The 25,525-nt window shown below is 42.3% G+C and overlaps 1 protein-coding gene and 1 long non-coding RNA gene across 2 annotated transcripts in view; one reads left to right on the top strand and one right to left on the bottom strand.

Annotated features, from left to right (window-relative positions):
• LOC133511220 (zinc finger E-box-binding homeobox 1-like) overlaps positions 1-25,525 on the bottom strand; it is a 33,314-nt gene extending 7,789 nt beyond the window's left edge. The window contains 5 exon segments of the mRNA XM_061839943.1: positions 1,563-1,689; positions 3,791-3,993; positions 4,879-5,103; positions 7,161-7,352; positions 25,391-25,525. Coding sequence (XP_061695927.1) covers positions 1,563-1,689; positions 3,791-3,993; positions 4,879-5,103; positions 7,161-7,352; positions 25,391-25,448 — 805 coding nt within the window. The 5' untranslated portion in view covers positions 25,449-25,525.
• LOC133511268 (uncharacterized) lies at positions 1,670-7,390 on the top strand. The gene is made up of 3 exons (XR_009797846.1): positions 1,670-1,795; positions 6,576-6,672; positions 7,260-7,390. It is a non-coding gene; the product is annotated as an uncharacterized LOC133511268 (long non-coding RNA).

Here is a 25,525-nt window from a genome sequence, read left to right as displayed (position 1 = left end):
TCACACAATTTCATGTCGTGGGTCAGTCATAGAAAGAAACCTATTGTTTATTTGGGAACTATTCAGTGGTGTCCAAAATACACACGTTTACCATTTGAACGTCAAATAAATGTTTTCCATTTCAGTACCACAATTTTCAACAGATTATCTAGGTCGCAATAAGAAACTTGTCAGTGTTGAGAGATCCTCAGACAAAAGGTAGTGGGAACAAAAGTACAATCTAGTTGAGCATAAACGTTTTTTTTTTTATGTGAACGTGAACACAAGAAGCGTATTTGAGACATATTCAGTTATAAAATACCAGAGGTAGCTGGGATCATAGGTAAAAATCTGCAGTGATTGTCACTTCTCTACGAGCAAACTTTTCAACCAATCTCAGAACCCAAACAAGTCAATGTTCAATGACTGCTCAGGATCTCAAGTTTCTTAAACCTGAACTTGATTTTGAGAGACTTCCACCACAAAATACAAGTTATAATCTGGAATTTACTTGAGTATTTCTCTTTCTGGAAAGTTTTTATTTTTACTCCTTACAGTTCATACTGAAATAGCCAAACTTTCAACCCATTACTTTTTAAAAAATGAGCTTTTTACTTTGAAACCTTCTCACGTTAGCGATGACTCGACAGAAAAGGGAGCAGTCCGAAACCGTAACGTCAACCTCTTGATCATATACATTGTAGATACGACACTTCTGTCTTGGGTGCATTTGTGCAACAATTCTAAGCTAGTGGGGGCAAAGTATCGGCAGATTACGTGTTTGCGGATGGCAGGTCAGAAACCAAAGTAACAGGGATGCCTGCACACTGGGTTGCAGGTATCAAAAGTACCTGCAATGAATGAACCACGTTAGGTTTTTAGAAAATTCGCTTGTTGAAGCAAATCATGTCACTTTTGAATATTAAAAATGAAATGCCTCCAACACATTTATTTGCCCACTACCAAAACAAAACCTTTAAAAAAAAAAAGAAAATGTAGCTTTTTTATTTTTAACTTATGTTGTACTGGTTATACCTTCAATACAATAGTGTAAATAAATGCTCATCTTTTTATTTAATTTTTATTTGTTCATCGTTTCCGCTAGAGAAAGCAAGCAAATCAACTGGTGAGATGCAGTACAAAAAAAAATTTAAAATATAAATTTTAACTCCCAAGTGTCAAACTGAAGGCCCAGGGGCCACATCTGGGCTGCCCCATCATTTTATGATTATATGATTTGCTTCATCTTTAAGGAATTCCACTGAAATTTATACCCAAATTAAAAATTGTCATATACAACATATAAACGGTGATTGAGGACATTGAGATATTGCATGAATTTGTTGCTAAATCCATTTTTTCAGTGAAAATGTGTTCATCACCGATAAGCCTTCGAAACAGTTGCCAGTGACTAACAGTCAACATCCCTGTTTCACAAGCATTTTACTTCCACATTACCTTTCAAAAGATGGCTGCGAAGTTTGCACTTGTTTTGCGTCAAATGCTTTGAAACTGAATCATTTCAGGCAAGTCCGCTGACAGTACAGTATTTCATTTCTTCAGAAAGACCCAGTTTGACTCACCACTGTGTATGCGCAGGTGCTCCTTCAGGTGGTGTTTATACTTGAAGGCTTTGAAGCACTCAGTGCACTTAAACTTGCGGGCTCCTCCTCCACTTCCGCCGCCGCCACCGGAAGGCTGCACGTGACGCTGAGGCGAGGAAATAAGAGAAACAATCTCACACACGTTTAAAAAAATGATTTTGCTAAAAAGAAGCGGTGGTAAGAGTCCTGCTGAAGACAGTGAAGGGAGCCAGGTGAGGACACGTGCCACCAAGGAGGAAGTGGCCAAACCACAGTTGTGACGGACGCGAACGAGTTGTTATAAAAAATATTTTTGGTGAACGAACTGAAGCGAATCACTCGATGAAATGATTCCCTTATTTTCCCTTGGCTGCCCCCAGCCGGCTAGAGACGAAAGAGCCCACGCGGGGATCGCTTTCACTCGCAGTTAGTAGTACTTACAAAATGGGCTCAACCTAATGCGCTAACAAATCTGTGTGAGCGAACGTGTCGAGTTTCTTTCTCACGTGAACGGCGTCAGCTAAATCCAAGCTAACTTTATTAACTTTGTTAGCGTTTGACGCTTGAGACTGTTAGCGTCACAGTGATATTACGGATCCTTATCAGAATCAGCTTAATTGACCAAGTGCCCAAAAACACACGAGGAATTTTCCTCCGGCACGGCGGTCGGTGCTGCCCTGGTAATGGTATTTGTGTTTTGGGGAACTCTTCCTCCCTTATAAGTGTCGTGCAAGTCAATGTCATTTAGGACAGGAGAGAGCGTGTCCATGTCCGACTTTGCGTTACGCTTGTGCAGAGTGGCCTTCTTACCCCTTTGCGGTTCTTGTTCTAGACCAGTGCAAAGGGAGTAGTTTCAAGTGACCAATCGTGCGATAGTCTGCAAAATATAGTACTAATACTAATGTCTACTATGTATAAAATATAGTTATTATTCAGGATTAGCGCTCCCACTTTCCACTCGAACGCTTTCACACACACAAACTACTGAAAGTAGTTTGAACTTTGAAAAGAACATTCACATTCACCCCTAACCTTTCTTCAAGCTAACGGTTAATTTTGAATCAGTCAAGCACAGGAAAGCAAGCGCACGCATTTCAAATAAATGTCAATTAATAATAAAGGTATGTGACTCTAATGACTGTGACTCCAATAATAATATAGGCGGCACGGTGGATCAGCTGGTAAAACGTTGGCCTCACAGTTCTGAGGTCCTGGGTTCAATCCCGGACCCGCCTGTGCGGAGTTTGCATGTTCTCCCCGTGCCTGCGTGGGTTTTCCCCGGGCACACCCGTTTACTCCAACATTCCAAAAATATCACTCTAAATTGCCCCCTTGTGAGTGCGACTCTTAGTCTCCATGTGCCCTGGCAACCTATTCGGTGTGTACCCTGCATCCTGCCCTTTGACAGGTGGGATAGGCTCCTTGCGACCCTTGTGAGGATAAGCAGCTAAGAAAATGGATGGATGGATAATATACGCTGGCTGGCAAGAGCCGCGCTGGACGTAAGTGGATGCAGAAGGATGGTCGGTAGTTGAGTTCAATGCATGCAAAAGGATTTTTTTTATCTCCCTGCCTTTTCTACTTTAAAATCCACGACGACAACAACGCATCTAGTGTTTTGTTGAACGTGTTGAGTGAGCAACATCAAGAAATGGATCATTAACGGAAAGAGGAAGTACTCAATAGTTGATGGAAAAAGTAGCGAACGATTCGATCGACGAATCATTTGAACAATTCCTTTTTGAGGAACTGATTCGATTGATTCAGTACACTCAAAAGAACTGGCGCTCCCACCACGAGGCCAAACTGAGCCAGGCCGGCCCGTTGGGATAAACACATGGGGTGGTTCACAGAATAGACCAGGCGAGGTTGGACTAACAGAGGTTTGCCCAAAAGTTAAGAACCTAGTTGGAAAAATTTTAATTATTCAAAATAATATAAATGATTCTACTTGGGCATGATAAAAGTCATGTTAAAAATATTTTGTACAAGAAGGTGGAGTAGAGGTACTTTGGTTGTACCTGCAGTTTACTGAAGTTAATCATTTATGATTTATGTCTGGATGCTTCCCCCGGTCTGTTTGACTTTTTAACTGTCAATCGTAGCGTACCAATAAAAACCCTACCAGGCCTGGTCTAATTGACTACTGAATTGGGAAAAGAAAATGTTTAAAAAAAAATCCCATTTTGACAAAGATAATAATGCCCACAGAACTTTTCGTCACTCACTCCCTGCTCCTTGCTGCCCCGGTGGTGGCTCATGTGCCTCTCGAGCTGCGAGCGGTACGTGAAGGTGTAGCTGCAGTGAGAGCATCTGTAGTTGTCTTCGCTGGTCTCGTGCCGGTACTTGATGTGTTCCTTGAGCGAAGCGTTGCGCTTGTAGCCTCGCGAGCAGTACGGACACGTGTGCAGCTGAAGGCCGTCTGGGGTGCCTGTTTACACAAAAAAAAGTGGCTTAGAAATGCAAGATTTTACTGAATCGCCCTTTTATGCTTACAAAAATCCACTTCGATGTTTACGACAACGTATATGTTAGATTTGTACTCTAAATATGCTTGATGTTTATGATGGATGGATTTTTAGGTTTGCTGATGTTAAATTTGCCCTCAAAATATACACTTATATTATTAACTTGGCTTTAATCTTATATTATTAACTTGGCTTTAATCTTAATGAAAAATGTGCATCACCTTCACTGAAACCACTAATCACCTTTGATTTTTATCAACAACAACTGTTAGGCTCACTCAAAGCTAAATTTTCTCTTTGATACATCGTTCAAAGTATGGATGCTGAGATTTTAGTGACTTTGAGGTGAACACCGACGATAAAGTCAGCGTTTACAGAAATATGTAAATTAGGTTAGTTGGAGACAAAATCATCTTTTAATATGATTGGAAACCCACGCATTGACAAAATTGTCCAATTATAACAAAAATGTACTTCACTTGAACTCAAATGTGTTGATGTTGATAAAACTTTGTGCAACAAGTTGACTGAAGGAAATGATTTCGGCTTCATTGAAGAAGTTAAATTGTCTTTTGACACAAAAATGATAAATTTAGTATTTAATTTGAATGAGATGTCAAATCACCTTTGATGTTTAGGAAAACACTTCCCCTTTAAATGGAAGTTTACAAAATATATCCGTTCACTGACGATAAAAGAGCTTTACCACCATTGTCAATGATTCTAAAAAATTCTAATAATAAAAAAGGGACGTTATGTTCATTGAGGAACCATCGATGAAAATCGACTCCTTTGGAGCTAAGAGCACGCAATAGATTTGTAATAACTCCAGTTTCTGCTCGTACTACCGTTTTCGTCAACGCCCGCCGTTTCCGCAGGACTCTGCTGATCATCTGGGGCTTCTGGGTAGATCACGGCCGTGTCTCCTTTCTGGAGGAGCTCCTCCACCGCCAATTCTTTCTTCATTCCACGCTGTGGCTCCACGTCTCCTCGTCTTTCTCCTCCTTTCCCATCTTCTTCGTCTTCGTCTTCCTCTTCTTCTTCTTCTTCTTTGGACGCACACTCCTCTTTCACTGAAAACACATACAATCGACCCATCCTGATGAAAGCTTGTTGTTGTTGTTGTTGTTGCATAAATTTGCCACTAGATGGCGACACAGTCCCTGTTTGTGGTTTGAAATTAGGGTTTCAAGGCTTGTGTTTTTGTTTAAATCCGAGTCAGGGTTTGTGTTCATGTAAAATGCTGAAAGTGGGAAGGATTTCTTTCCTTCCTTCCTTCCCACCTTACCTCACTCCCTCCCTCCCTCCCTCCCTTCCTTCCTTCTTTCCTTCCTTCCTTCCTTCCTTCCTTCCTTCCTTCCTCCTTCCTTCCTTCCTTCCTTCCTTCCTTCCTTCCTTCCTTCCTTCCTTCAGTGCTTCTTTCCTTCCTTCTCTTCCCATTTTCTTTTCATACAATTCTTGTTCCCTCTTTTCCATCCTTGCACCCCCCTCCCCTTTTCCTTGCTTTCATGTCTTTCACCATCTTTTCCTTGATCTCTCCCTTCTATCCATCATCCTTTCAAACATCTTTGTTACCTTCCCATCTTCCATCTTTCTTTCCATCCTTTAATGCGTTGCATCTTTCCTACTCACTTTAATATTTTTCCTTCCTTAATTTCTTCCTTTATACATCCTCATTTCCATCCTTCCTTCTTATCTACCTTTTTCTATCCCTTCCCTTCTTTCACCCCCATCCTTCTATCAGTATTTCCTGTGAGTCTTGTTCCCTTCCATCCCCTTTGTACATCCTTGTTTTCCTCCTTTATCATCCTTTGTTCTTCCCGTCGTCCTTCTTTAGTTTCTCTTTTGTTTTCCTCTCATTTAACCCTTCCTTCCTTCCATTCAACCGTCTTCCATTCTTCCTTCCTTCCATCCAACCCTCCAGCCTCCATCCTTGTTACCTTCCATCCTTTCGTACAATCTGTGTTGCCTTCCTTCTATTCAGCCTTCTTTCTTCCCTTCTCCCTCCCTCCTTCCATCCATCCAACCTTCATTCATCCTCCTTTTCATAAATCCTTGTTGCATCTTTTCTACCTTCCTTAAAAAGCTCAATTCAAAAGTGTACAACCACGTTTGGCTCACATTATCAGTACTCAGGGTTGTAGTCTCGGTTGCATGTTTTTGCCATTTTAGCCCGCTAAACTAGACTAGATCATGCTCAAGTAACATGAGCTGAACAAAGCTAAACTAAGACAAAATAAAATTCTGTTGGCCTTGTTTTGGGCCACGACATCCCGAGTCAAGGTGTTGTCATTTTAATCTGGATATTCCCACGTGTGGAACATGCACAATGGCTGACATAATCCCGGCACCTGTTGGTCCAGACCGGCGTTGCGTCACCCTTGTGATGTGTTTCATGAACGGGGAGTGTGTACGTGTGCGTGAGTGCGTGTATTTATGTGTGTTGTGTGTGTGTGTGTGTGGTGTGTGTGTGTGTGTGTGTGTGTGTGTGTGTGTGTGTGTGGTGTGTGTGTGTGTGTTACTGAACTTTTCCCCCCCCTGTCAGAAGGTTTTCCGCATCGCCATGGAGACAGAGGATTATAATGGATGCCAGACGAGCCCCAAATGCCGCGCCTCTTCCTACACAGCTCAGTCAGGGACAGGTGAAGCCAGCCGTGTGTGTGTGCATTCGTAGCCACATGATGTGGGCTTCCCATGACCTCATCATCCCAATTTTCCACATCTGCTTCCCTTCCTCAGTCTCCACCTCCACCTGCCAACGCTTCATTGGTTCTTTTTTCTTTCGAGCCCATTCTTCATTTTGTCTTCCTGTCTCAGTACTTTGGTTCAAACTGCACCTTCTTCACTTTTTACCTCCTGTGGGTATCCAAACACTTTTTTCCCTAGTTTCTCCTTTTTTCTGAATATAAATATAAAATAAAAAATCCTTCCTTCCTCTCCCCCCAGGGCCAGATCAAGGAATCCAGCGCCAGAGTATTTATGCTTATTGATAGTACACAGGCTGAATCTTGTGATTCCTTTTTGTATGTTCTTTGGATTACTAAACCCCCCCAACCCCATCTACTTTGTCCGCCTTCATCTGCTTATGGGTCCAGTTTGATATCATAAGATTAGCGACCGTGACACTTACCTCCATTCCAAGCTCCATTGTGTGTTAATACTGTGTTGTTGGCATCTGTTGCGTTTTTGGCGTCACGGCGGTCCCCCCTCGCCACTGCGGACTCTTCAGCGTCCGGCGGGCTTTCGTCCTCCACGATGTGTAGCTTGTCGTCATCGTCTGAGTCGGAGCTGCTGGCCTCCAAGCCGCCGTTTACGTTCGTCACTGCGAGGGGGACAGAAAGTCACATTAACACATCGTTGCAAATATCAATCACAGGTACGTATGCAAATAAGTATTTAAATATGTCTGTGTTATCCATCCATTTTCAGTACAGCTCATCCTCACGAGGGTGGCAGTAATGTCTGTGTTGTGAAGTAGGTAATAAAGTAAGCAAGGATGTGTCTATGTATGTAAATAAGTGAGCAATGATTTTTCGTTGTATCTGTGCAAGTATGTAAGTCTGGATAAAAGTGTCTGTGAAGTACTGGGCTGCAGTACCCTTTTAGGAGGCTGGATGGGACTTTGCGCCCTCTAGCCCTGTCTCTCTCCTCTCCTCTCTCTTTTTGCACTTTTCTCAACTTGCCACCTGTCCCCAATCAGCCCGACTCACCTCCTGGCTACAAGCCGGCCTGTTCACGGAAATCCTTGCCAATGTACTGCAGGCTCCCCAAGCAGTACCACAGCCCCTATTTCTCGCTTCTTTTTTTAATGCTCCTCCTCCTTAATGTTTTTCACCTGCCCGTGCTACTGCCTGGCAACCCACCTAGGACCATTAACTTTCCTAAATAAACTGTTCATCATAATCTATCTGCCTCCGGCTGGTCTTGTGTCCAGTTCCTCTCAATATGTGGCAAAATACTTTGGCCATTATGGACCCAGCAACCCCAGAGGCACTAAAGAACACATTCACCCTCCAAGGTACCCACATAGGACGTCAGGACAAGAACTTGCAGGAAATCACTGAAAAGCTACACTGCCTTTTGCAATTAATCTCCTTTCTTTCTAAAAAAAAAAACAAAACAAAACATATCAATCCGTTCAACCCCTAGTAAGTATCCATTCTGAATCTGCAGTCTTCGAGCCATTCACTTCCCTCACAAAGAACCTCATGTATCCCTACTCTGAGGACTTGGGCGCTTGTAGCCAATTTCTTTTCACTGCATCCTAGTTTTCAAACTTCAACTTTACAGTTATCCCACCTCACAATCCAAGGTAGCTTATGTCACTAGCCTCCTCTGTGGCAAACCAGCTAAATGGTCCATTTCCTTATGGAAGAACTCCTCACCGGTACTTCATTCATTTGATTTCTTTTCTGCCGAACTCGGTAAAGCGGGCCTGTAAGACTCATTTTTGTCACGGGCCTCGTTGTAGTTACGTTTTTTTTTTCTCAGAGGGCCATTATGACTGTCAAATAACATAAATATTGAATCACCACGTTATATTATATATATTATATATGCCCTCTGGGCAGTGGCCAAGTCTTGCTCAGGACACTGTTACTGTACTGCAAAAAGGAGTTTGGTAACAAAAAAAAGTTGATTGCAACTGTTTGTTCCAAATGACTGTTCAAGTGTTTTTTTTTAGCAACAATTATGGAGGTTCAAGCACGTGATTTTCTTTCGCGGGCCACAAAAGATGTTGTGGCGGGCCAGGTCAGGCCCCGGGGCCTTAAGTTTGACACCAGTGCCATAAAATATTTGATCACTCATCACTCCACTCAGGGCAAAGAAGCCACTCGTCACCTCCTCACGCTCACTCAGGGTGCTAAATCCATTAGCCGAATACTCAATTGGGTCCTGCACAATTGCGGGTGAGTTTGGATGGAATGACATTGCACTTTGGGTGTTTTTTTTCAAACGGCCTCTTCGAACAATTCAAAGATGAGCTTACGGTCTGGGATGAGGCCTCCTCTCTCAAGGATCTCATCACCCTCTCCATCCATTTGAACAATAGACTACGAGAGAAGGGGTTGCACACCGCTTGTGCAAGAACTCCACTCTGAACACTGCACTGTCAGCTTCTCACCGTCCTCCTGTAGCGTCTACCGCATTTTCATTACTTACTTGTACTCGGTGAACCCATGCAATTTGGAAAAACACATTTAGATCCGCAGAGTGTCAGCGTCGTGTCATTCAGCAGCTGTGCATCTATTGCTGTCAATCAGGTCATTTCATTTCCTTTTGCCCACTCTGACCCAAAGATCAGGCTCACCGTGAACCGAGAGCATTGTAGTGAGCCAAATGTCCATACCTTCTAGTCCTCCCTCCCGCATGACTGTTCCTGCTTGCATTAAAGTTATTGTTCATGACAACCCCATGACTGTCATTATCGATTCCAGTGACAACAACAGTTTTATTCATAGAGACATAATTCACCAACTCCAAATCCTTCTCCAACCAATTCCATCCCTGAAAAAAGCTGCACCCCTAGATAGCTGAGTCATTTCCGGTGCCACCCACCAAACCGTGCCAATCACACTCCTCCTTTCCAGTAATCACCATGAGAAGCTTTCACTGATTGACATTCCTTCCCCTGAGACCCCCTTCACTCTTGGAATTTCTTGGCTCCAACTTCACAACTCCGCCAAAGACTGCATTCATTTATCCATCACTGGATGGAGTCCTTATTGTCATCCACTGCTAACTGCCATGCCAGCCCCCAGAAGACCCACCACACTCTGTCACTCCAGTGGACCTTTGAAAAATTCCAGAAGAGTGTTATGACCTCTCACAGTATTCAGCAAGGACTTGGCCATCTCGATACACCACCACAACCCATACGACTGTACCACTGACCATTGAGTGGGAGATCCACTTCCCACCAGCTGACTGTTCAATCTCTCATCCAAAGAAAAAAAAGCTACGGCGGGTTACATCAGAGACTCCCTAGCTGGTGGACCCATAGGCCCCTCCTCGTCTCTGGTCAGGGCCTGGGGTTGTTCTTCGTGGAGAGAAAAAAGACACCATTCTATGCCCCCGCAACAACTACAGAGGACTCAATGACATAAACATAAACAAGTGACTCCTACTGCTGATCGACCCGTCCTTTTAACCCCTCTGCGAGGTGCCCATTTTTCCCAAATTGGAGTTTTGAAACGCCTACTACCATATCTGTATCTGAGAGGGGTATGAATGTATACCCCCTTTTGGACATTATGATTACCTGATCATGCTGTTCGGCTTAATAAACACCCCTTCAGTTTTCCAATCATTTATCCATGATGTCTTCCATGACATACTCAACCGGTTCGTGTACCTTGATGACCTCTTCATCTTCTCCCGCTCCCCTGAAGGACGCCGCATGCATGTGTACAAAGTCCTCCAGCTTCCTCCTCGAGAACCATCTGCTTGTCAAACTTGGAAAAATGCATATTCCACCTCTCCTCAGTACATTTTCTTGGCTACATCATTGCAAAAGGACAGCTCGAACCGGACCCAGGCAAGATCTAAGCCATCACCGATTGGCCCATCCCCGCTAACCGGATTCACCCGCAACTACAGCAAGGTCCCAATTCCCCTCACCAGCGTCACATCCACCAGCTCCCCCTTTCAGTGAACCTCGGCAGCCTCCCAAGAAGTGAGTCAACTAAAGACCCTGTTCATCAATCCTCCCATTCTGCACTACCCTTTCACAGTCCACGTCTCTTTGCTTAAACCTGTCTTCACCTGTGCCCTGGGCTGCGTACCTGTCACCAATGAGCCCTCTACATCACTTGCCTGTTTCCAGAAACCCACACCAAAGCATTGCAGCTTCACCAAGTGGTATCACGCCCCACTTGCCTCACGCTTTGCCTTTTTTGACTCCTGTGTCTCCTCATTCTCAGGGTTTTCCCTTGTGTTCCTGATCCACATGTCCTGACCACGGCCTGTCAGCCGTCTTTGTCACTGACTGCCAACCCACCTAGGACCACATCCATTAACTTTCTTAAATAAGGTGCTCATCATAATCTTTCTGCCTCCACCTGCCTTTGGGTCCATCTCTTCTCCATACATATCTATGTAATTGTTTATGCACTGATGCAAATCTGTAAATAAGTCTATAAAAATATCTACATATGTCTGTAATTGTTGTCACAATTATATAAATATTTCTATCAAAGTATATAAGTATGTAAGCATGGGTAAATTAAAGCTATTCATGTGTCTTTGATCAGTATATCATGTATGTATTCATGTGTGCGCATTTCATAAAAAAAAAAAAAAAAACACAGAATTTAGACAATTGAAGCAACTCATTATGAAAGGCCCTGCCAGAACTTTCTGTTCACAACAGATCTCCCTGGAGTTCACGCGAATGGAGCCCACGCCCACATCAGTGACCCCAAACGGGAAGTCACGAGCAAAACACCAAGATTCACTGCTCTGGGTACAGTAGATACCCGCACAAACACGACAGCGAACAAACTCATGATTGGTCGGTTACAGGTGAGCAAATGGATGTGAAGCATCACACAGCATCAGCAGACCTCAACTAATGTGTATAAGTGTGTTGCCCCAGTGCAGCTGTGCAGCATGGGAAGACCGCCAAGCCCCCAACAGACAATTAACCCGCTGTGTATGTGGGAGTGTGTTCATGCACATATGTGTGTGTGTGTCTGTGTCTGCAACTAGATGTGACCAGACTTCAACGCAGAGAGCAGCTGCAGGCCCTCTTAAAGGCACAGTCACCCATTTTTTTTCTCTTTTAACACATAGCTCAGCTAAAGACACATTAATATAGACTACGGAAGTTCCTTTTAAAATAAAATAATAATAATAAAAGTTAAAAATCAAATGAATTGCAAACATATTTTTCATGACAAGTCTTTAACACAACGTGGCTTTTGTCTCTCCAGGCCACCATCCTCGTGTCTGGTAAAAGCAGGAGTGAGCCACAACAGTGTGCGTAATCTAAGTATTGAACCATATGTAGTACTAAATCTTAAATAGTGGTGCATCATATCATGTCACAGTGTAACCTATATTTTGTGCTAAATATTGTAATACTGTGTTCTATGTTGAAGTATATCCTACATACCGTAATTATGTTACCGTATAGCCTACGTAGTATTTTATGGTGTAGCACTTCGACACAAAACTCAGTAGACTGTAGGACTATGTACATGTCATGTCATTATCCAAGCTGCTTATCCTCACAAGGGTTACGGGAAAGCTGGAGCCTATCCCAGCTAGCTTTGGTCGAAAGGCGGACTACACCTTGAACTGATCCCCAGTCAGTTGCAGGGCAGATATCGACACCATCACTGAGTGGGAATCGATTCCACGCTGCACACACCAAAGGCAGGCGTGTGTACTACTACACCATCAGTGACTCTTCCTGTATACATACAATACACATTACTATGTAGGATACACTACTGTGGACTAAGTGTGTACCCTTTCTCCCCTGTATAGTACTGTATCAAACGTACTATGTGTTGTGCCCTTATGCAGTTCTGTATCCTAAGTAGTACTTTATCCTATTTGCCCTAGTTCTCTGTCCGATCAAGAACGGCATCCTTTGTATTCTTGTATGCTATGTATTCCTGTACCCTGCATCCTCACGTGGTATTGTACTCAATGCAGTAATGCATGCTATGAAGTAATGCATCCGATGTAGTACCGCACGTCCTAAATTGACACGTCTACTTAGAAGTTGTAGTTCCTATGTAGTACTGTATTCAGTGGAGTAGTCTAGTTTATGTACTACTGTATCCTATGTGGTGGTGTGTATCCTAAGTCCTGTTTTTCCCAAGTAGTCTTGTATTCTAATGTAACCCCTCAATTGTAATGTAATACGTAGTACTGCAATTTAATTTAAGCAATGTATCCCATGTAGTATTGTCATCTACGAAGTACTGTGTCCTATGTAGTACTGTATCCTTAGGAGTCCTGTATCTCATGTGGTGGTACATAATCTGTAGTACTGTATTGTAAGTAGCAGTATATCCTTTGTAGAATTATGCTGCGTCTGGTATTAAATATGATACACACGACTCGGGACACAACGGTGCATAGAATCTGTTGTGTCTTATGTAGTCACGTACACGTTCGGGCCTACAGTATATCAGCACAATCATGACAGGAAGTGACGTACGAGTACGAGGAAGCTAGGTGTACATGCGGGAAGTGACATTTGGGGACGCGGGGTTAAAAGCGGTCACTTCCTGTTTGTGTCTCGCTGTCACTTCCTGCTCAGGTGATGCACTCACGTTAAGATGACTCACTATGTTGCGATTACAGTGGAGTCGTTTAACACACGTTAGTGCTATATGGCACAACATCCATTTGAGGGTGGGGGGTAAACAGGATGTCCATCCCCCATCACTTTAGCTTTAGCATTTGCGCTAACACTTTCTCTATGAGTCACTGTGCACTGGAGGTCAAGTGTGCTGTAACTAATGAATCCAGTCACCTGCTTGGTATAGAGGCTTGAACAATGTGTGTGCATGTGTGCTTCCCAGCAGAGCGTTACAGCCTCTCTGAGGCCCTGCAGGAAGTGTTCTTATTCTAAAAATAACCACTAATTATTGTGTTTATATAACATTGCATTGAGCATTATACATAACATTGAATGTATAGTCCTTTGTCCACTATTTAATGGATGTATAGGGAGGGTTTGGTTAGAGGTGAAGTGGAAAGGGTGAGAAAAGAAGGAAGGATGATTGAAAGATAGTTGAGCTCACTATTATTGGCAAACGTTTTTTTTTTTTTTGGGGGGGGGAATAACCTTGAGAAATAAATGAAAATGTACCATGTGCAGCAATATTGGCATTTGGTTTCACACACTTTGGCAGCGATGACAGCTCCCCACACATTTCTTATCTCCATCTTGAGCTTTTTGCACTTCTCAGGTGCTATTTTCCACCATCCTTCATTTTGAATTTGTTTTTTAATTTGCGATTTAACATTTGCAGGTTTATTTTCCCCAAAGCCAGATTTCAACCCTCCCCCCCAAACGTTTTTAATTGGATTGAGATCAGGACTCATTGGTTGCCATTTTAAAACAGAAATAGCAAATAGCCTATTATAACATCTGAAGTTTATTTGCCTTCAATCAGAGAAACAAATGATGGCATGACATATTTTAACATGAATTTGACTATGATTAGTTCATTCTGAACACTGCAACATCCCACTTTTGCCACCATACCATCTCAGTTTATTGTTAACTTCCCCTCTCAAAAATTTGTACAGGTAGTAAATCACCTTAATGGTGCAAAACGTTTTGACGTAGGTTAGCCTTGTGTCATTTTTGTGTATCAGTAAACTTAGTACTTGAACGGGGGTGTGGAGACAATTTATATGCACTGTTTCTTTAAACAATGCAGGGCGGGAGGAACGGAAGGAAAACGTGAGCAGCAGTTCAACTAAAAGTCATCACCCACATTTCAAACTTTTACATTATGGCACTTTTTGAACTTAGCTTTTACTCTGACAAGGCGCCTTCAGAAAGGAAAAATGCTTGTGTGTGATGCTTGCGAGCACTTAGTGTAGTTAGCATGTAGCGCACTAGCCGCCACTATAACAACAGCATCACCTGCCATCTTCCAGGCCTCCCTGAGTGGCCTCCATTAGGGCTCCTCTAAGGGGACTCGGCGGTGTCGGAGGTGCCAACACTTGACACTAACTGATTCATCAACACGGACCCCCGAGACACACACTGACACCCACGCGAACACACATGCACATACCTCTAATTCAATCATTTAACTTACGAACTTGCTGTTATAACAATAATTTTTACGATGCTAATAACCAAGTCTTTGCACATGTATACGTGTATCTCTCGCTCTTTCTCTCTCTGTCTCTCTTTATTTATTTATATCCATCAATTTACTGAGCTGCTTTTCCTCACGAGCGTCGCAAGTGTGCTGGAGCCAATCCCAATTGTCATCAGACAGGAGGCAGCGTACACCCGGAACTGGTTGCCAGCCAATCGCAGAGCACGTGGAGACAGTCAAAATCACACCTACGGGCTAGGCAGCACAGTGATGCAGCTGTAGAGCATTGGCCTCACAGTTCTGACAACCAGGCTTCAAATCCCCGCCCCACTTGTGTGGAGTTTACACGTTCTCCCCGTGCCTGCGTGGGTTTTCTCCGAGCACTCTGGTTTCCTCCCACATCCTAAAACATGCAACATTAATTGAACACTCTAAATTGCCCCTAGGTGAGATTATGACTGCGGCTGTTTGTCTCCATGTGCCCTGGAATTGGCTGGCAACCAGTTCACGGTGTACCCCGCCTCCTGCCCATTGACACCTGGGATAGGGTCCAGCACTCCCCACGACCCTCATGAGGATCAGCGGCAAAGAAAATGAGTGGATGGATGGAAACCTCTATAGATGACTATAAATTATAATTTTTAGTCACATAGTTACAAGAATAAAGTCCTAAAGGTACAACTTGGACAAGTTGAAATATTGTGAAAAGCAGTTGGAATGGAATGAAAGTCATATTTTCTTTGTTGAAGAAGCAGCAAAATTACAGGATAAAGTGTAAAATGTAACCACAATGAAGACGTGATATCACGCCTATTAATGTCATGAATCAAAGTAATGATTTTTTTTTTTTTTAAGGAAAATGTATAATTAGGAGAATCGGGTAGGATAGGCTCCAGTATCTCCCCACGACCCTTGTGAGAATGAGCGGCAAAGAAAATGGATGGATGGATGGAATACTGTATAGGCCTTTACACAAATTTTATCGGTCTCATCGGATCGGCTGATAGTTGTTATTTTTTGCTGATTGGCTGATGAATTTCGATGTCATAATTGGCCGATCTGATCTGTGATGTCATTGATAGGCTCCAGAAAAAACGTTTACGAGCACACATTTAAAAGCTAGTTTATTTTTATATAGTAGTATTGATATAGTTCTTCAACGTCTTTTGACGTAGAACTATAAATATCTGATGGTCAATAAAGTTATTTAAAAAAAAGAATGTCAGAGCAATGGGAGAGAAAAGATGGCTAAGAGACAGCACGTAATGTGCGAATCAGACGACAGGACTTCGTCTTCTTTCGTTTTGGCTTGTCCCGTTAGGGGTCGCCACAGCGTGTCATCTCAGATGAAAGCATATTTGTTTGGCACAGTTTCACGCAGGATGCCCCAAAACAATTTGCAATTCCACAATGTCAGACTACTGCAGTAAAATCTTGGATTCCGATACCACCGCATCCCGTTTCTTACGATAAGTGGGCTTTTATCTGGTCAACCCAAATGTGATCGGATACACTCGTTACCATGGGGATAACGACACAAGTGGATCACGCCAACTGTATTATTAAAAGGAAATGGAGGGGTGGAACTTGTTGGGGATCACTGGTGCTCAGGAGAGGAGATGACATTGGTGTAAGGCTTACTTGAGATATGTTCACCTACTTTTTAATATGATACGGCTCGCAAGCAGGCAATAAAATATTACATAGCCTAGCAAGCTATTGCTAGCCCTCTTGCTAGCGGTGGTATGTAAACATACTGCCGTTGTCGAGTCATGCTCTAAAGTTTCAATCCGGGGAAGTAATTTAATTACAAGAGAGTAATTGAATCACAGTAAGTTAACACCCATTCTTTCTGTCTTCTTGTGATGTTAATTTGACCTTCGTGATTAGAATACATGATCTGACCTGAGCAGCGAATTTGAACCTTTCTGGAGCCAAGGCAAATACTTTACAACTGAAAAATCTCACGACACACCAACAAATAAAAAATGTCACAAAAAGTAGATACATTCATTGCTTTATGTACTTACTGTCATTTAATAGAACACCACTCACTCATTTATTCTGTCTGCACTACCCCTCACAGGCATAAATAGATGAACAAAAATACATTAATTATTGTTAATGTATTTTTTTGAATAATTAAGTACACAAGTATAAACACTAAATGAAAAGGTAATATAAATCGACTCATTCCTCCATCTTGTGATCGGATTGATCGGTTATCATTTGCACTGTTGCACTGTGCCTGGTGGCATGTGGGCCTTGTAAATATGACCCATTGACAAAATGTGTTACAGTAATAACACAACAAAATAAAGAATAATTTATAATCACACAAAAGTCTCACAAATTTGCATTGTAAATAAATAAAATAAAAATATATTTTTCTTTTTGGTAGGCTTTAGACTCCAGGAACCAATAATTTTTACTTATTTACATTATTAAAACTGTACAAAAATTAAGTAAGCATATAAGTGAAGTTACAAGAGTAAATAAAAAGTGTAAAGGTAACATTAAAAACACTTACATTTTAGTCGTAGCTTTATAAGTTCTGTCAATATAGATGCATATATATTATAGTGTAATTAAACAAAAAAATAACAATAGGAAAAATAATTAGAATTTACAATTACAATAATCACAATTTTGTCAAAATTAAAATTTAAAATGTTCATTCGCCTAGCAACAAGTTGTCCTTGCAAAAAACAAATGAATAAGTGCAAAATTATGTTCTGTTAAATATAAGTTTAAAACATTTAGAATAAAGAATAACACCAACAATACAGAATATTAAGATTATCAAAATAACGTTATTTATTGATTATATTTTATTTTAAGACAACCTGTAGTATTCCTGGAATGTAAGCGAGTCTACCTACTGTAAGTGCTCGTTTCTCTCCACCACACCCCCCTCCCACCCATTCCCAGCCCCCACCACACACTCACACACAGACACACACACTTTAGTGGAACCAGCTGCTTCTTTTGAGCCTCTCAGGCCCAGCCAAAGAAAGAAAGAGAAAGTAGGACGGAGAGATATGCAAATTCAACACCGGCACAAGAGAGACACAGGACTTTCCCACCGCCCACATAGGCGGGGGGGGGGGGGGATTTGTCTTATCCACACACGAGGGCGCCTTGAATAGCTGTCTTTTCTGGCAACGCACACAAAAGCCATGATCAAATTCCTTCAGGTTGGAGAATATTTATTTTGTTTGTTTTTGTTTAAAAAAAAAAGATGCAGATTAAAGATGAATTTCATCACATGAAGAAGAAGTGATAACATCACCAGTCATCTGTTGCATAAGTATGGAATTGTAAAGCCTTAAAAGAAGGATTTGGCTCAACAGTAATCTGGTGCGCTTAAAAAGTTGCCATTAAAAGTGAAGGAAAGGCTTGAAAATCGCAAGGCGGCCCACGTAGAATACGCCGCACCTTAAATCTCCTAACATGTCTGATAGATAGAAAGGTGACGATGAGCAACAAAACGATAATGACAAAAAAAAAAGATTACATGGTCTTTTTTTTATGCAAACGAAGAAGAACTGTGATCAGCTGGTGACCAATTCTGGGTGTAACCCGCCTCTCGCCCGAAGATAGCTGGGATGGGCTTCTGCACGCCCGGGAACGGAGTGATACAGAGTGTCCCCTAGTGCTACAGAGAATGGATGGATGAATGGAAGAATGCTAAATGTAGCGGTTGTTCATGTTGTCTTTTGCTATTGCTGTTTGTGCTCTTCTCTCTTGGTTTGCCGCTTCTAAATTGAAGCCCCACAAGGTGTTGGCGTTGCTTTTTGTTGGCGCTCTTCTCTCGCTCAAAATATTTATTTTTGCCACTGTGGTCTTTTGTCTTTGCTTTTTTTGTTGTTGTCTTTTTTTGGGATAAAGTGTATTAGCAGGTGTTGTTATTGCTGCTGTATTTGCTGTTTATTATCTAACCTGTAAAAAAAACAAAAACTAGCAGGTGTTATTTCAGTTTTTGTATCTTGCTCTTGTTTGTTTTCTCTTGTCTGTCTCCACACAAACTAAGTACCACATGGTTTATTGTTGTTGTTTTTGTTGTTTTTTTTTTTTTGGTTACTTTTTCCCTCTGTCTGCACACCGTCAAACTACAAATAGTGGAGCAAAAGAGTATTTAGTCAGCCACTGTTTGTGCAAATTCACCCGTTTACAAGATGATAGATCTGCAATTTTCATCATGGGTCTGAAGAAATAAACTGCATGAGCAATTATTAGAAAATGAAAAGACATAACATAAGATCTCACCCCCGTGGGGTCAAAACAATCACAAGAACAGAGAGATTTTGAGTGATAACCTCCGTCCATCAGCACGGACATTAAAGATGAAATGTGACCAGGTCTTTCAGCATGACTAAGATCCCAAACATGGAGTGGCTTCGTAAAAACCATTTCAAGGTTCTGGAGTGACCTAGCCAGTCTCCAGATCTCAACCACCATAGAAAATCTTTGGAGGCACTTGAAAGTCTGTGTTGCCCAGCGACAACCCCAAAACATCACAGCTCCAGGGGAGATTTGCATGAAGTGATGGCCTAAAATATCAGCAACAATTTCAAGAGGGACAGAAAACATTTGACCTCTGTCATTGCCAACAAAGGCTTGATGCCAAAGTATTATGATGAACTTTTATATTTGACCAAATACTTATTTTCCACCACAATTTGCTAATAAATTATTTACGAGTTTCTGGATTTTTGCCTCATAGGTGAGGTATGGGTTGTTTTCACTGACGTTACATTTTTTTTGCTGAACCACTGCGCAGTGCCATTTAACCTCCCTACCTAGTGCATACCCAATGTGGAAGTATATGGAATACTCTTGGTTACTGTTTGTGTTTTTGTGTTTCACGGCGTCTTGGGACTCAAGTACACAAGAGAGGACTTGCTAACCATCAGAGAGCCTTCTTCTGACTTTTTGTCGACAATTCTCACCAATTTGCTGAAGCTTTTTCCAGAGTTACTAGTCGGTGCGCTCTTCAAAGCCTCGCGCTCCGGAATACAAGTCCGACTTCGAAAGCGGGGACATCATCTAACGCTTCCGACAAAAGACTCTGGATATTCTGTGGCTCTGTGCTTCACGGAGACTTGGCTTTGTGGACGATTGCCCGACGCTTCTATCCTGCTGCCCGGTCTCAACCCCCATCGTGCTGATGTGTCACCGAGCTAAGCTAACAACCTTAATCGATACTCTTTTCAGAAGGCCAACATGACAGTTAAGATCGTTTTTTGTTAGTCACTTGAAAGATTCGAGAATTTTGTGAAATACTGGATTTGTTTATTCTTTTGTCTTTCTGCCAGTGTCATCAAATTTTAAACAAATAAACGTTTTGTTTTGCTTGTGGTGAACTAATATACAGGTTTTACTTTGTGAAAAAAATTTAATCAATGGAGTTTGCCTTGATATTTTTGTTTTCCGTGTTAGGATACAAGTAAGTGCTCTTCCTTCGTGATTTCTGTCACAGAGAGTAAAAGATCAAGGGCACAATACTGGGCCTTTGTGACGCAGTCCTGAGTCCCATGATGTGTGTATGCCAAGTAGCCTAATAGTCAGTCTGGGCTTGATGTGCTGTTGGTCGCGTCTTCAATAAATGCGGTTAGAAACATAACGTTAGAAACATAACGGTTAGAAACATAACGTCGTCCACCTATGTATGAGTAACGGGAGGTCAGGGATCGAAAATGGCCGCCGTTCGAGGCAGCCCAGTGGGTGACGTCATGTGAAAACAAGTGGGAGGCGAGGGCTTGTACATTTGGTGGCTGACTCAATCCATTTTTGCCCCACTGTATTTTTACCATTGTGGGCTCGTGTTATTGCTTTTTACGCTCTCCTCTCGGTTTGTCCCATCTCAAATTACAATGCATATTATTGCCGTTGTTGTCTTTTGTTATTGCTTTTGGTCCTCTTTCGCTCTCACAAACTAGATGTTTTTATTGCTCTTTGCTACCTTTTTTTCCACGCCGCTGCCTGTCCCCTTTCAAAATACATATTAGCAGGTGTTCTTATTGTTATCTTTGGTTATTACTTTTCTGTTCCCTTTTTTTTCTAACCTTTTGTAAGTTCCTTTCTGAAACCACCTTTAGCTGCTTATGTCTTATGTTTACTGTTAGTTCTCCCTCTTCACGGAAACGTCATGAGGCATGGTGATGACATCATAGCATTTTACCGTATAATGACGTAATGTGATTACTTAAGCGACTACATTGTGCTGACTTGCACATGTGCAACAAAGCGTCGGGAGTTGGGGAGGGTTAATGGAGTGAACTTTGACCTCTTAAAGGGGCCTTTAGGGGGTGGTAGAGCTCCCACTTCAAACACTTCATTGTCCAGATGCTCAGGCCACGCCCTCAGCACCACCACCTTCGCCATCACGCTAGCACGCTAGTTTAATGCTCACACTCGCGCGTTCACGTTTAATCTCACACTTCCTCTTTCATACAAAATAAGAGTCATACAGAGCGCGTGATATGCCATGCGGCACCAGCGTGAAATTAGGTCTGACTTAGTCATACAATACATTACAATATAATTGAATCGAAGATGATACTATAAAGTACAATAGGATAAGGCTTTATTCCAATTCCAGTTGATTCCCCTAATTATACATTTTCCTTAAAAAAAACTATTTTGATTCATGACATTAATAGGCATGATATCACATCTTTATTGTGGTTATATTTTAAATTTTATCTTACAATTTTGCTGCTTCTTCAACAAAGAAAATATGACTTTCATTCCATTCCAACTGCTTTTCACAATATTTCCACTTGTCTAACTTGTAACTTTATGACTTTATTCTGATAACTATGTGACTACAAATGATAATTAATAGTCTTCTATAGATGTTTCTCATTTTTTTCATTTTATTCTTCTTTATTGTTTAATTTATTGTGTTCATATAACATTTTGACTTTGTCTTCATAATATTAAAACGTGGTACTTCCTGTCATATTACAAGTTGCTCCTTCAACTTTATATATGCTATTCTAACCATGCAAATTTTCTTTTTTTTTTAAAGATGAATGGTTTTTTTTATATACTACCACTTTATTCCTGAAATTTTACCCTGCTAATTTTGTGAGTTTTCTTTCTTAATTTCACTAGTTTATTTTTGCATTCGTCCTGTTTTATTTTGCAAATATTATTATTTTTTTATTATTATTTTAGTTTGAATTATGAAATGAATCATGCATGCGATACAAGTTCAATAAGAAATACACCGCAATTCAGAATGAAACTAGTTCGTGACACTGCATTTTGGGGTCATGATTACCAGGAACAACAGGAAGTGATGTCTTGATGCATATCAATACAAAGCTGATATGCAAAGCGGGTGAGGAAAGTAGCAGTTTCCCCACTTTAACACACACACACACAAGCTGCACTGCTCACAGAGCAGCAGCATCAAGGGTCGGGGTGCACCCCCCCCCCCACACACACACACACACACACGCACACACACCACCTCCCCCACAAGCACCACAAAGGCAAAAAAAGGGGAGGGGGACTTGATGCTAACTCGCTAAAGACGTCCTGTCGTGCTTTGTCATTCCATTTGTTACATGCGCACACCAGCGCACAAACCGGGAGAGAGAGAGAGAGAGAGAGAGAGAGAGAGAGAGAGAGAGAGAGAGAGAGAGAGAGAGAGAGAGAGAGAGAGAGAGAGAGAGAGAGAGGAGAGAGAGAGAGAGAGAGAGAGAAATGGCAGCGTCACATGGCAGCAACCAACATCCAATCACAGCCTTCTGACCTTTCAACCCGACAAACATGCTCTACATGTACAGTTTTAAAAAAGCAAGACACTTTATGAAAACGTAAAAATACACAATGGAATAAAAAATATTTGCCACAATCAGGCTGTTGTGAGGAGGAGACTGCTGATTGGCCGAAAAGGCCGTCACATGATTCCAAAACAGGAAATAATGCATAATACAAAGATAATTTTACCTTTTCTCTTGGAAACAGATCATTTATTGCAAATAAAGTAATGTTTTTTAATATCACAACTTAATTCTTGTTATATTGGGACTTTATTCTCAAATGATTGTGACTTTGTAGCTGGAATCTGACTGCTTTTTAATTTAATTCATCCTTGTTACTTAATAACCTTTAATAAACTGACTTTATTCTCAGAATTTTTCTCTCCGATAAATATGACTTAACAATCATGACAATGCAACCTCTTTCGTACATTACTATACAATTGTTTGCTTACGCTTATGACAGTTGTTATTTCACTTTTAAATTACTTTATCTTGTGACAAAGGACTTTTTCGCATCCAGCATTTTAATCACATTATATATTTCATCATTACATAATGTATGTAGGAAAACATATTCATCACTGTATTTTGTGATGTTTTATTTTTTCCAACTGTTGTAATAATGTCATGATAATCTCACTTATTTCTCGATATTTTACAGGATTACATGCATGGCATTTCTCCAGACTATTTCCTTTATTATTATTTATTATTATGTGACACGATAGGTTTTCCTTGCAATCTTTCAACTTTATCAATATATGCCTCACATGCATATATTTTTAAAATACTTCTCACGTGGTGTAGGCGGAATGACTTGTTAATTTTATCGACGTTTGTATCATATTTCCCCCCTTTTATTGTAACATTGAATTAATGTTGCATATGCTTCATTGGATTCATAGTCTGTATAATTCATCCATTCTACTAAAGAGCTGTCCCCATGCAAACATCACGTGTTTCATGCAGGTTCCACTTTGATCTACAAGCAGGTCTTCATCAACATTATCATCGGATAATTATCATCTTCATCACATGGCTTCGCCTCGTGCAATAAGTTGAAGGGGGAGACAACACCTGAGCCCGCCACCTCCCCCGCCCCCAATTTTTGCACCACCACCGCGTCCTCCCAGGAACATAAACGCACCACTCGCGTCACAGACGCCCCCCCCCCCAAAAGGCACCTTGGCTGAGGTTTTGCATCACCTGTGCGGCACGAAGGAACCGGTCTAAACCACAAGCCGGGTAGGGTGGCGGCCGGGTGTGTGTGTGGTGGGCGACCCGACCCCACCCCTCCTCCTATCACTGCAGTGACGGCCGCCACTGAGCCGATAAAAGTGCAAATGAACCGCAAAGCACAATGGACGGCGAAGCATCACGCGTGCAGCACTATATATATATTTATTTTGCAGAAATCAAACGAGCAACAACAACAACAATAACAAAATGAGGCGACCAAATAAAATCCCGTACAAGTGAGTCACGATGACATAAATCCCGCGAGATTATCAAAGCCAAAAAGAATAATAACAGAGGAGGCCATTAAAAAAAAGGGCACCGCTACCTGCGCAGGTTGTCATTTGCAGCCCCTTGTGCGTGTGCGTGTCGAGCCACCAGATCCGCTTCCGGTAAGGCTGCTGTAGGTATTTTACAAATCGTTACGCTTTCGAAGCCATCGCCGAGCCTCCTTCAGGTAAATATGAGGAGGATGAAGAAGAGGACGACGGTGATGATGATGGCTCCTGGATGGACGCACCGTCGTGACGTCATCTCGACAGGAGAGAGGGAGACGGGGGAGGGGGGGAAAGGTGTTCTCCGCCCCCTCCAATCCACGCGCGAATAACGGTCTCTTGTTATTAGCGGGCTAATGTAAACATATCACGTAAAGCGTAACAACGCCTGTGTTTTTCTGCTCTAAAGCTACGCCGAATTCACAGGTGCATGACGTCCTTTCTAAATGTTACCATGTGCTTCACTTCCTGTGGCGTGGAGACTTACTTCCATGCAGGTTTGTGGAGAATTAGCAGATTAGTAAAGCGAGCCCGGTGCGTATGATGACGACGACGATGAAAGTCATTCCTCCCTTTTTTATTTATATATTTTGTTCAATTTCCTTTGCATAATCACTTCCACGATTACCTTAAATGAGTCAACATTTGGTGCAACAGCAGGGAAGGGGAGGAGGAAGAGAAGGAGGCGGAGGAAGGGGGGGGGGGTAAGTGGCCACGAAATAATAAACATCCCATCTCTCTGCCATCACTAAACCTCATGCAGAAAGTCGCGAGACCCAGAGCCGAGGTCCGACCATCAAAGCGACCCCCACCGAGTCGTCGTTACCCCACAGTGCACTCCCACGGGCCGGGTCGGCGGCCCTCACGAGCCTCGCCCCGGCCCTGGCCCGGGCGCTCATCCGCTTGCTCTTCAACAAAGTCCGGAGCACGAGCGAGGGCCACGTTGTTGTGGAGAAAGAAAAAAAAAGTCAACTACAAAAGTATCAAAAGTAGTGAAAATAATTCAAACAGGTGACAAAACGAGCGCTTCCGTTTTATTGTAAGGGATAACGGTTTGGAGAGAGGACCGCTAGGCGGAGGGAGAGACGCCATCCAGGTATAACGGTACACCCAAAAAAAAAAAAAAAAAAAAAAAAAAAAGACACACCGCCCCCCGTAAAGTCCACCAAAGTCGACCGCAACAAGTCCGGGAAGGAGGAGAGTGAGGGTCCGGTCCGGGTCCGCGCGGCGGCGGTGGCCCGGGCCGGGCGGAGTTGAACAACTCACCGCTGCTCCGCTTCGGGTTGGCCTGTTTTCTGCGCTTACACCTGGGGCCATCCGCCATGATCGCCTCGCTCGCTGCGAGTCTGAAGCACACAGCCACTCGCGAGTCACCCCCCTCCCCTTCCCTCCCTTGCTCTA

Source organism: Syngnathoides biaculeatus, chromosome 13 (assembly GCF_019802595.1).
Source record: "Syngnathoides biaculeatus isolate LvHL_M chromosome 13, ASM1980259v1, whole genome shotgun sequence".
In the NCBI taxonomy this organism is placed as follows: Eukaryota; Metazoa; Chordata; class Actinopteri; order Syngnathiformes; family Syngnathidae; genus Syngnathoides; species Syngnathoides biaculeatus.
Note: the sequence above shows the minus strand (reverse complement) of the source record. Positions and strands in the feature narration are given on the sequence as shown.